General features: G+C 38.8%; 1 protein-coding gene and 1 long non-coding RNA gene across 3 annotated transcripts in view; both read right to left on the reverse strand.

The window, feature by feature from the left end:
* Nucleotides 1–13,074, reverse strand: part of RDX (radixin) — an 88,565-nt gene that overhangs the window by 13,276 nt on the left and 62,215 nt on the right. Inside the window, exon 15 of one of the 2 annotated variants that reach the window (XM_036428297.2) lies at nt 7,200–7,252. The exons of the other annotated variant lie outside the window; for it this stretch is intronic. Within the exon in view, the coding sequence (XP_036284190.1) occupies nt 7,200–7,252 (53 nt within the window). The remainder of the gene's footprint in view (nt 1–7,199; nt 7,253–13,074) is intronic. 2 annotated transcript variants of the gene reach the window in all.
* Nucleotides 5,236–7,193, reverse strand: LOC118713596. Its single transcript, XR_004986325.1, has 2 exons — nt 5,577–7,193; nt 5,236–5,314 (listed from the first exon to the last, which is right to left on the reverse strand). It is a non-coding gene; the product is annotated as an uncharacterized LOC118713596 (long non-coding RNA).

The raw sequence follows: 13,074 nt of genomic DNA on the forward strand, positions 1-13,074 counted from the left end.
TTTGAAGAAAATTGCTGCTGAATACTTCGGGAAGCTTATGGTGAACTTGCTCCATCTTAAGATACTTTTGAACGCTGGTTTAAACGCTTTAAAAGTGATTATTTCAATGTGAAAGACAAAAAACATGCAGGTCAAACAAAAAAGTTTGAAGACCAACAATTACAAGCATTACTGGATGAAGATGAGTGTCAAACTTAAAAACAACTTGCAGAAAGATTAAATGTTGCTCAGCAAACCATTTCTGATCACTTACAAGCAATGGGAAAGATTTTAAAGGAAGGAAAATGTGTGCCACATCAACTGAACAAAAGACAAATGGAAAATGAAAGAGTCATCAGTAAAATTTTGTTTTAACAGTATGAAAGACAGTCTTGTTTGTATAGAATTGTGACTGGGGATGAAAAGTGGATTTATTTTGAGAATCTGAGACGCACAAAATCATGGGTTGATCCAGGTCAACCATCAACATTGACTTCAAGGCCAAATCAAATTGCTTCGGAAAGAAGACAATGCTCTGCGTTTGATGGGATCAGGAAGGTGTGGTGTATTATGAGCTTCTAAAACCAGGTGAAATCATTAATACCGATTGCTACCGACAACAAATAATCAATTTGACCCACACTTTGATCGTGAAATGACCAAAATGGGTCAGAAGACACAGCAAAGTAATTTTGCTTCACGACAACGTATCATCAGACACTTCAAAACCAGTTAAAGACACGTTAAAAGATCTCGCCTGGGAAGTATTAACCCACCCGCTGTATTCACCAGACCATGCTCCTTCAGATTACCACTTGTTCTGATCGATGGCACACACATTTTCTGAGCAGCACTTCAAAACGTACAAAGAAGTGGAAAACTGGTTTTCTGGATGGTTTGCCTCAAAACAAAAAAAGTTCTATTGGAACGGTATCCACAAATTACCTGAAAGATGGGAAAATGTATAGCAAGCGATGGACATTACTTTGAATAGGGCACTTTTGATGTTTCTCTTGAAATTATCGTGTTTTCTTTCATTACAAAATCTGCTTTATTAACCGATACACCTAGTAAAACCAGGGCACATTTTAAATACTGTATTAGAGCGTTTCCTGGCCCCGGGAGCTGGGGGGGAGGGGAGTCACACAGGCTAGCCACCTGTCTGGTAATTCTGTGCAGTCCTCCCCCCTGTGGTCCTCGCCATCCTCTCCTGGACCAGATCACCCCTCTTGCTCTAGTGGGACACACGTGGCTGTGTTCACCAAGGTTCTGCATTAAGCCATTTCCTCACACGGTCCCAGGTGGGGAGGAGAGTGTACTTTATCAGACACTCCAACAGCATTCAAACTAAGTGTCCGAGGAAATGCCAGTCCATCCACACCTGCTTCCCCGCATGCTTTCCTCGTGTTTCACTCTACCTTCTTCTGAATCTCAAACTTTGTATTTCTTCAGTACAGACTGGCAGGTCCACTACTCTGTGCGCCTTGATGTGTTTACGTCATTACAGTTCCTTCCGTCTGGATAGTTTTCCTGTGTTTGGCCCCTGACAAGAACAACTGGTCCTCAAAGACCTGGCTTAGGGATTACCTCCTCCAGGAAGTCTCCCTGGAGCCCGCCAGCAGGACTAGGTGCCTTCCTTCTGAGATTCCAGACCCACCCATCCCATTCGTTTAACAAGTCACGTTGACTACCTACTGTGTGCCAGGCCTCGGGGGCTCTAGCACTGAGCACATACTATACCAAACAGCAACATTCCTACCCTCATAGAACTTGCTTTCTAGCGGGAGGAAATCAGTAATAAACAACACAAATAGGTGACCTGTGTTAATGATAAGCTATAGAGAAAAACAATGAAAGCAACCAGGCAAGGTGCACTTTTAAACAAGGCAGTAAGGGAAGGCCACATGTAAGCAAAATCCTGTAGTTGGCATAAAAATATCTGGGGGAAAAGACATTCCAGCCGAGGTAACAGGAATACTGGCTAAAGAAAGAACAAGGAAGCCAGCGGACTTCACAGAGAGAAGGGAAGCTGGCAGATGAGGCCCAGAGTGACAGACCAGTCTGTTTGGCTCTGCATGGCCATGGAGAAGAATGAGGTATTGCTCTGAGGCAGGAAACCTGAGGGAATTTGTGAAGCAATGGGATCAGATTGACCTTTTTAAGGCACTTAAGACTGTAGAATAGCAAAACAGAATAAAGAAAACCCATCAGAAGGCTCTGATGGGAGGCTCTAAAGGCTGTGAGGACGATAAAGTGGCCATATTCTGGATATCCTACATAATAAAAGCCTAATATGCAAATTGGCAGAACATCAGAACAGCTGAATGATGGGTCATTATGACAAGCACTGACCACCAGGGGGCAGACGCTCAATGCAAGAGCCGCCCCAGTCCAGCCAAGGTGGGTGCCAGCCGGAGCCCCGATTGCTCCACTGGCCATCCGCACAGGGAGGTGACCAGCAGTAGTGGCAGAGCGATCAGGTTGTGGAGCCGGCAAGCAGGCAGTGCCAGGCCGGCCAAAGCGGGTGCCTGTGGGGGCCCGATGGTCACCCCACAGATCAGCCCTGATCACCAGCAAGGCCTAGGGGCCCTACCCCGTGCACTGGGCCTCTAGTATTGTATATTTTGAATGCTGGACCAACAGTTTAGGCTTGGGTTGGATGTGGGTTAGAAGAGGAAAATAAAAGTAACACAGTCAAATTTTTGGCCTGATTCACTGGGGGGGGGGGGGGGGGGGGGGAATGGACTTGCCATTTATTGGCTGATGCATGAGCAAAGCTGCGAGGGGTAGAATTCTTGAGTTTGGTTTGACAAAATAGTTAAGTATGAGATGCTTATTGGATATCAAAGTGGAAATTTCAAGTAGATACAGGCCCCAAGTTCAGGGAACAAATCTGACTGGAAGGAGACAGGATGAAGGAACACCGAGTGAGGTCACTAAGAGCCAATGGCAGACCTGGGCCGTGGAGCACCCCACACTAACACGTTGAGAGGGAAACCCCATTTATGCATAAAACACAAACACAAATCATGTCTACTGGGCTTAAACTGTAAACTGTCTACTGCTCCTGACAGACCACACACTAGCACAAGGCCTGGCACACATTCTAGTAACATGCAGAGCAAGCCCTTCCAGGAGCCACAAGTAAAATCTCTAAAAGGTGAACAGAAGACATTAAAAATGGAATCCAAAGTACTTGGGCGCAAACATTAGTATCCTTCTAATGATACTAGCATACTACTGGCAGAACAAAAATATTATGAAAAACAAATGACAGCAGTTACTATTTATTAAAACGTTTAATGTGCCGAACTGTAAACAAAGTATATTTCATGTATTTTATTACAATCAGTGCCCACAAGGTCATAAATGTTGCTGTCATTTAAGAGACAAGGAAATTTAGGTCCCAAGTGGCTGAGTGGCTTCCCCGGGTCACACGGATAGTAAGTGGCTGGGCCTTTGGAACCCAAATGTGGGACTCCAAACCCTTGTGATTATCTGTACATTACGCTACCTCACTTCTACCCCAAACTCTCCCCGAATGCCAATCAGACAGGCTGTACTGTGCTCTGAACGGATAAAATCTAGAGCTTAGGGCTGTTGCAGCAGGAGAATGTGGGAAAGACCCTTGTGCCCTCACTGGGGAGAGCCATGGTACATAGCATGACTACTGACAGCGTCTGAGCTTTTCTAGGAAACCTGCAGACACAGAGGGGCACGGGGCGGCTGAAAGGGCACCGGAGGAGGCGGGTTCTGAGCCCCATACACCAGCTCAGAGTTCCGTGTGAATGTTGGGAAGGGGAGAGGGAGACTGCACACCGCTGAAATGGATGCTTCTTCTGATTAGCATGAGATAGCACTGGAACTTTCTAAACAAATCTAGGCTGTTTGTGGCTCAAGAAAACCATTTGAGAACTTGGCCGAAGTTAAACACCAGAACTAGTTTACAGACCCAAAAGAAAGCCCTAAAGGACATTTTAACTTCAGGAAGAAGAATTACAGTACTACATTGAATTAAAAGATGATGCGTATACCAAGCCGGTGTGGCTCAGTGGTGGAGCGTCAACCCGTGGTTGGCAAATTGTGGCTCAAGAGCCACATGCGGCCCTTTGTGTGTGGCTCTTCCACAAAATACCTTGGCCTGGGGGAGTCTATTTTGAAGAAGTGGCGTTAGAAGAAGTTTAAGTTAAAAAAATTTGGCTCTCAGAAGAAATTTCAATTGTTGTACTGTTGATATTTGGCTCTTGACTAATGAGTTTGCCGACCACTGACCCAGGTCACAGTTCGATCCTCAGTAGAAAGCATGCAGGAAAGAGGCAGCCGATCAATGATTCTCTCTCATCATTGATGTTTCTCACCCTCTCCCTTCCTGTCTGAAAATAATAAGCATATTTTTAAAAGGGATGATGTACATATATTGTCACTTAGATATTAAAAAAAAAAAACCCTCAAATTGATCTACTTCCTTACAAACCAAAGAAAACAGGCAGATTCAATCTTTTTTTTCTAAATACTTCTGCTGTCGTTGGGTGGCATGGTAAATAAAGTGTCTTCCATTACGTATTAGCATGTTGAGCGATGGTCAGAGTTTGTCTTTTGGCATTTTAACAAAAGAGGGCAAATGAAAACTGTCATCACTGAGGAAATGATGGTAAAGAAAATTAACAAAGAAGCTGCCCACGTTAGGGAGGGAACATGGTGATGGAAGGAGACCTGACCTGGGGCGGTTAACACACAGTACAGTACAGTGTACAGACGACGCGTGGTAGCACTGTGCACCTGGAACCTGTGTAACTGTTAAAAAGTGTTACCTTAATAAATTCAACAACAAAAAAGAATGTAACAATAGTGCTTAATAAATTTAAGCCAAAATAAATAGGTATCCAGTCCCAGGCATTAAAAAAAAGCTGCCACAGTATACTTAGGAAATCCCACCATATTGTTTTGCTTCTTTTTAAAAATAATGTTTTCTGTTATAGAACTTGAAGAAGTCAGAATATGAGTTACTGGCAGAACTTTTTCACTTGGTCTCTGAAAAATGAAACATTATGACCACGATAGCTATGTCACCTTTTAAGCAAGCCTGACACACACAGAAATCCAATTTATGAGAAGTGTACAATAAGTGTACTACTATTTTTTAAATGAAAAGTATACCTACATCATTTATGTAAATATGTCCTATATTTTAGGAATGTGTAAGATGTAGAAAATCTTATATAAACGTAACCTATCCACGGACAATAATGCAATTAAAAGAGAATAAAACACAGGCAATGTTTGTATAATACATCACAGTCTTCCTTGAAACAGAAAAGACTTGGTCAAAACATAACTATTGATGCCAAAACCGGTTTGGCTCAGTGGTAGAGCATCGGGTCTGCGGACTGAAAGGTCCCAGGTTTGATTCCGGTCAAGGGATGTACATTGGTTGCGGGCACATCCCCGGTAGGGGGTGTGCAAGAGGCAGCTGGTCGATGTTTCTCTCTCATCAACGTTTCTGGCTCTCTCTCTCCCTTCCTCTCTGTAAAAAAAAAAAAAAAAAAAAAAAAAAAAAATCAATAAAATATTAATATATATATTTTTAAAAACGTAACTATTCAGGGGGGAAAGGAGACATATGTAATACTTTAAACATATATGCTCATCAGAAGTTAAGGTGCACATGTTTTTGTACTAATTATGTAAAGATTTCTAAAATATACAGTATTCCCTGAAAGAACTGTGAAATCGTGTTTATAGAATGCCATAACTTCTTTAAATAGCAAAAACTACATAGGACATGTATGATTGTGCATGTTCAGGTAATCTCCAGAAAGAGGCACAAGCCGAAAACAGTAGGATCTGGGGAGACATGGAGACTAAAGGACATAGAAAGGCTTGTTTGTAAATGTTATCCTATTGCACGTACTGAAATTTGTTTTATGTTTATGTAACACTCTCTGTAGCAACTTTTATTAATTATATTTTTGAAGAATTTTAATGACTTCAAGTTTTTTAAACTGAGGTTTTAACCATAAAATACATGACCTAAAGCACCTTCATTATTGGGCAATTTTGTAATAGAATACCAGAAGCCAATGAAAAATATACTCTCCTAAAAACACCTGTAATTTAATATTTTACAAGTAAAAAAAAAAACAAAACATAATTTTCTTTAAGTGGAGCTGGAAAATAATTTTAATGGAAAAGGAAAAAGTTTGGTAATAACGATTTAATGCTTTAAAACATCTCCAATTAAAAATATACTAAAAAAAATCCTTGGCTCCTAAGAGCAGCCCTGCCTTTCCCTCCTCCCTGTCCACAACCCAGAAAAAAAAAAAAAAATCCTTAAATATTCCAGTTTTCTGATGCTTTGCTATGATACAAGCTATTTTACATAAACTTGCAAAAATCCACACAATTAACAATTGTTAGAAGGAAATTCTACCTGTACTGCTTGAGATAATGGATATCCTGCTATGTAAAGAGAAAAATAATTTGTAGTAAAAAAAACTATAAACTTAATGGCAAGTTAAATGCAGTAAACAAAAAAGGCCACTGAAAAAACTTTAATTATGTTTCAATATTGGCTATTCTGATATAAAGCATTATCAATAAGGTTGCTCATATTCAAAAGACTCTATTATTAAAAAAAAAACCACACATTTTGATATGAAAGGATATGCCATTTCTTAGTGGCAGACAACTAAGTCAACAAATCTTTACTAGCTGGCCTACGTAGTGATGGATTTATACCTTGTGGCGCTCCCCAGCAGCTGTAATTTACAAATGAAAACTCTTTCCAGCCTTATTAGTTAATATCATGCTTATCTGCTAATTGGCACCTAGCAAGTGACTTCTCATTTCTCTAACCTCTGCACATTTTATCTCATTTTTTCTTCCAGTGTTTACTATTTTACTTTCTATATCTTAATTTGAGATCATGTCTCAACTCCCTGACTTAGCAACAATTTCCACAGTACAGTCCCAGGGTCTCATCTGTCTCCCATACCTCTAACAGTGCTTTGCAAGACAGCCACTACCATGTGTCTGGAAGAATGATGACTACGTGTACTTATGCATTACTCTTGTTACTTTGAGAAAAAATGCTGTGCCGCCTTATCGTCTCCCAGCATTCCTTTCATAACACTATTAAACTGAAAACCTTCTAAATTTCTAATATCTAAGAACTAAAGCATAATGGTTCAAAAATGAGAGGAGAGAGAACATTTTCTTACCTGTAGACATACCAGTAATCTGGATGACATACTTGCTTCCAGTCTTCCTAATGCTAGGGAACATTCCAAAAATATTAATGCCAACAATCTCCTCTGAAGATGCAAACCTTTTCTAATGGATACAGTTGATGCAAAGCCTTTGACACAGCTTATATCCCCCAAACTCATCATAAATATCCTTAAGACATCAGCTTGTCTTAGAATGTGATGTGTCCTAGTACATGAAACTCTATTATAAACTTTCAGATGATTAGGTTTGAGTCCTAATTCTAGGCTTTATACTGCCTGGTACTTTATTTTTACAAAATGGAGGTATTTTCTCAGGATATTTTAAGAATGCATATAAACTACCAAATAAGGATTTTAGTTTGTACCTACCAACACAAACATTTTCCATACTTATAATCAACTGCTTTGAAAAGATATTAATATTTCTGGAAGGGGGATAATAGTTCAATCAACTTAAAAGTTCTAGGAAACTAAAATGAGCTACTGTCAAGTACTATCAACATACCAGCAGTACGTTGTTGTATTTTAAAAAACCTAGTGAGAGGAAAACCGTCCACTTGTAACTTAGATTACCAAAATATTCTATTTACCTATATTCAAACACTTTTCTAGCCTAAAAATGGAAATATATCATATTAGCAATTATATGGGGGAAATAACAAAAACAAGAGGAAAAAAATATCGTTTGATCATAAGCAGATGCATTGAATCATAACTTAGATGAAGCATGATCAAATATGATCCCCAACTTGAAAACACCTATAGAAATCTATTACTCAAAGCCGCCAAAGTCAGTGATTAACTGTGTGTATGTTCTGAGATAATCTTCACTAAGCTGTTTTGGTGAATATTACTTCTTCATAATGATCTTTTAAAAACCCTTCAGGAGTCTTCTAGTCACAACCCAATTAGGACCATATGGGAGCAGGGAGGATATTGATAGAACTGTTGTAAGCATGCTCTGTGGTCAACTATAAGCCAGTACTAAAATGTAAAGTACACGGACACTGACCTTTGGGGTCAGGCGTTACATTGTGATGCATCTGGAATAGAAGTGTCTAAATCTGACTCCAGAGAAATGTTCTGAAATTATCTAATTCAGAATTATGAAACTGCTTATAAAACGTAGACAAGAGGGAATAACATCTGAAATTAGAACTCAGAATCCAATCTATTTTTTCTTGGGTCTCTCTCCAGTTCTTTTGTGCCACTAAAGAACCCATCCTCAAAGGCTGGATGAAAGAATAAAAATGGAGGTCTTAACCGTCCCAAAAGAGGTCACTTGAAAAATAAGCAGAAGAAAAAACATTACTTCACACTACAAACATGAGAGCAAGTTACACCCAGACACTTCCTTTAATTTCTCAGAAGGTAGTGATTTAATTGTCGTGACCACAGCCTTTCTTCCGGCTAATCACAGTGCACGCAGTTCTACTAGGCTTTCTTTATTCTCTGAACTTCTTGTAGACCTTACACAGCAGCATGAATGTTGCTTTGGACCTAAGTTTGGTAATTGTTCCCTTGTCAGTCAGTCCCAAAGGCACCAGATGGTTGTATATCAGACCTAAAACGCCTCAACACAGGATTCAAGGCTCCATAAATCTGACCCAACCCACACCAGCTTTACCATCAACGTGAGTGCACGGTGACCCACAGTCTATTCCAGTCAAGACGGTCTTCTCTTCATCCCTCGACTCTAACCAGTGCACATCATATCCACCCTGGCCTGCCTCTCTTTAGTAATTCATCAAAATTACTCTTCCTCCTTTAAAACACATGAAGACTAAAAGCGCAGGCAACAAAAAAACAAATTTGGCTTCATCAAAATTTCACATTTTTGTGCATCAGAGGATGTTATCAACAGAGTGAAAAGGCAACCCCCAAAATGAGAGGACATTTGCAACTCATATATCTGATAAGGGATTATTATCCAGAATACATAAAGAGCTACAACTCAATAACAACAACAAAAAACAAAACACCTCAATTTAAAAAAATGAACAAGCAAGCGCTAACCAGTTTGGCTCAGTGGATAGAGCGTTGGCCTGTGGACTAAAGGGTCCCCCAGGTTCAATTCCAGTCAAGGGCATGTACCTTGGTTGCAGGCACATCGCTAGTACCTCTACTGTGTGCAGGAGGCAGCTGATCGATGTTTCTCTCTCATCAATGTTTCCAGCTCTCTATTCTCTCTTCCTCTTTGTAAAAAATCAATAAAATATTTTTTTAAATGGACAAAATGTGAATAAAATTTTCAGCAAAGATATAAATATGGTGAATAAGCACATGAAAAGATTGGTTCAACATCATAGAGAAATGCATCCATGGGAAATTCGAAATCACGACATACCACTTCATTAAAATAGCTATTATCAACAAACAAACAAAACAACTGTTGGTGAGGGTGTGGAGAAACTGGAACCCTTATGCATTGGTGGTAGGAATGTAAAATGGCACAGCTATTATGAAAGACAGTATGGCAGCTCTTAAAAAATTTATACATAGCAATCTCATTTGTGGGTATATACCCAGAAGAATTGAAAGCAAGGACTGAACAGATATTTATACACAAATGTACACAGTAGCATTGCTGGCAAGTGTTAGAATGTGAAAGCAATCCAATGTCCATTGACTAATGAAAGGATAAACAAAATACGGTACATAAATACAATGGAATATATTCAGCCTTAAAAACAAAAAACAAAAACTCTGATACATGCAGTAACAGGGATGAACCTTGAAAACATTATGTTAAGTGAAGTAAGTCAGACACAAAAGGACAAATATTGTGAATCCACTTATAAGAGGTACCTAGAACAGTAAAAGTCAGAGACAGAAAGCAGAATAGTGGTTACCAGGGCCTAAGACAAAGGAGGAATGGGAAGTTAGTTAATGGTTAATGAACAGAGATTCTATTGGATGCTGGAAAAGTTCTGGAGAGGAGAGTGATAGTTGCAAAACAATGTGCATGTATTACTGAACTGTACACACTTGAAAAATGGTTAAAATTTTATGTGTATTTTAAACACACACAAAATTCAAACCCAAACTTCTAACGCCATTAAATTTCTCAAATATTTATACAGATTATTATGTATTATGACACTTGAATGATTTATCAATTGGGTACAGAACAAATCTTCCCATAGAGTTGGAAAAACTTAAAATTAGGCCCTTTAAAAAAGGTATCTTTAAATACTGGCCAGTATTTAATATTTGAACTATAAAAATATAATTTACCAAAGAAAAAGCATACTTGAGAAACTAAACTGTGTATTCTTACTCTCTCTCCTTCACTAATTTTCCTCTATTGATCTTTTTTTTAAAACATATTTTATTGATTTTGTACAGAGAGGAAGGGAGATAAGAGAGTTAGAATCATCGATCAGCTGCCTCTTGCATACCCCCTACTGGGGATATGCCCACAACCAAGGTACATGCCCTTGACCAGAATTGAACCCGGGACCTTCCAGTCCCCAAGCCGACGCTCTATCCATTGAGCCAAACCGGTTTTGGCTCTACTGATCTTCTTTACGTTGTAGTAGTTTCCTTCATCACAAAACTGCATCTTTTACCCAAAATAGCTAAAATTTTAAAGTAAATAATAATATAAATGGAATGATGGCACACAGATTCAGATGCTAGGCCTGAATTACAGTCTTTTCAGTATAAACAACAGGAAAGGGAGAAGGATGTATTGCCTAGCGAGTCTACGGCATACATGTATTTCCAGGTCTAAAACAGAAGATAAAACATCTGAACGTGTAAAGAAAAACTAAAAGAGATATTATGGCATACATTAAAAAAAGATTCAAAAATTTCATATAATAAATCCATACTTTATCAAAAGGAATTCTTCCAAGGATTGTCACATAAATCTTGTAAACTCCGATCCCATATTACCACTTGGAAGATGGACTGTTGGCTGCATTGACTAAGTAAAAATAAACTTTAACCAGTATCACTATTTTTAAGAGCAAACTAAATGACATGCATAAATATCAAAATACATCTAAATTTCAAATGAACATTAAATAAACATAACATACAAATAATAAATTACATGATGGAAACAACCGACTAGATACAAGCGTGGAGGAATCTGGGCATACAAATAATATGAATCAACAAAATGGTACTGCTAATTTAAAAACAATCTAGTATTTGTAACAGATTAAGGCAAATGGTCTAGGAGCTAAGGTAATGTTTGAAGTTCCACATTTTTAGATGGGCCATCACAAAGAGTCGAAGCCATTCTAATCTGGCTTCTATCTCCCAGACAAAGCTGGTACTTAATGAAAGCATACTGGCTACATGAAGATCATTAAATAAAAACCTGGAACCTTCAGCAGCTAGGGAAGTCCAGAGCCAAACATAAACCTGAATTTAAAAGGTGTGCCACAGGATAATCATCTCACTCATGATCTTTAACCTTAAAATTCTGTGGAAAATAGTGATGGATATACTTGAACTCCTACAGCAGTGTATGTAACCTGGACTCAAAGGTCTCCTATCACAGAGTTTAAGAGAGGTCAACATATTGAGGCAACCAAGCAAGAAGTTATGATTTCCAGAGGGAAAATGGCAGTTTTTAAGACCTTGAAAGATGGACATATTAAAAAGTAGGTCCACTAGGAAAAAATGAGAGAGTTGAGATTACTTAAGTTAAAAAGTCAAGGGTGGGAAAGTAATAAGCTTTGATAAAGGAAACACTTAGAGCCAATTTTTCCTGGTTACCAGTGTAGAACGGGGGGAGTCAGATTGCCTTGACATTTTATGAAGTTATCAAACATCTGCAGAATCCAGAGCTTTTGAAATGTACTAGAATACTGTCATTCTACATGATAAACCATATCAGAACATTTGATGCATAATCTTCTAGTTAAAAAAAGTACAAAATAAGAAAATGCTAAAGATCTGTTCACTTAGGACGTAAGAAACGTGTCTATCAGTGTAGCTCCGTGTTTAAATGTTTTCCCTTATCCTTATTAAAGATATCTAATCAGTTCAGTAAATTAATGCTAAAGGCCACAGCCAGTTTGGCTCAGTGGATAAAGCATCTGCCTGGGGACTGAAAGGTCCCAGATTCGATTCCAGTCGAGGGCATGTACCCTGGTTGCGGGCACATACCCAGTAGGGAGAGTGCAGGAGGCAGCTGATTGATGTTTCTCTCTCATCGATGTTTCTAACTCTCTATCCTTTTCCCTTCCTCTCTGTAAAAGAAAATCAATAAAATATATTTTTTAAAATGTTAAAGGTGGTAATTCTTTATATTTCAACTTTAAGCTTTGGATAAAAAAATAAAACCTAATTGTTTTCATCACACATACAAAGAATGGGAGGCTTTGGATCTAAAATGTTTTTATCTTCATTTCTAACAGGACCAAGATGATAAAAACTGAGAAAGTGGTAGGCATGTTTTATTTTTAATCAGAATACTCACACTGAAGCTTTTCTAATAATTGGGAGTAGGAGTTCCAGTTCATTAGAAGACACTTTGTAAGTGAAAATCCTAAATAAGAAAATTTCTGATACAAAGCAAAATCTTATAAAACTTTCCCTTCTGACAGGATCAGAAGAAATCACTACCTGCCTTTGAGAATAGCAATAAAAAAGTGAGTTAAGCCGAAACCGGTTTGGCTCAGTGGATAGAGCATCGGCCTGCGGACTGAAAGGTCCCGGGTTCGATTCCGGTCAAGGGCATGTACTTTGGTTGCGGGCACATCCCCAGTGGGGGGGGTGCAAGAGGCAGCTGGTCGGTGATTCTCTCTCATCGACGTTTCTAACTCTCTGTCCCTCTCTCTTCCTCTCTGTAAGAAATCAATAAAATATATTAAAAAATAAAAAAGTGAGTTAAATATTATAGCCT

The sequence above is a fragment of the Pipistrellus kuhlii genome, unplaced genomic scaffold, assembly GCF_014108245.1.
Source record: "Pipistrellus kuhlii isolate mPipKuh1 unplaced genomic scaffold, mPipKuh1.p scaffold_m20_p_9, whole genome shotgun sequence".
Classification (NCBI taxonomy): domain Eukaryota; kingdom Metazoa; phylum Chordata; class Mammalia; order Chiroptera; family Vespertilionidae; genus Pipistrellus; species Pipistrellus kuhlii.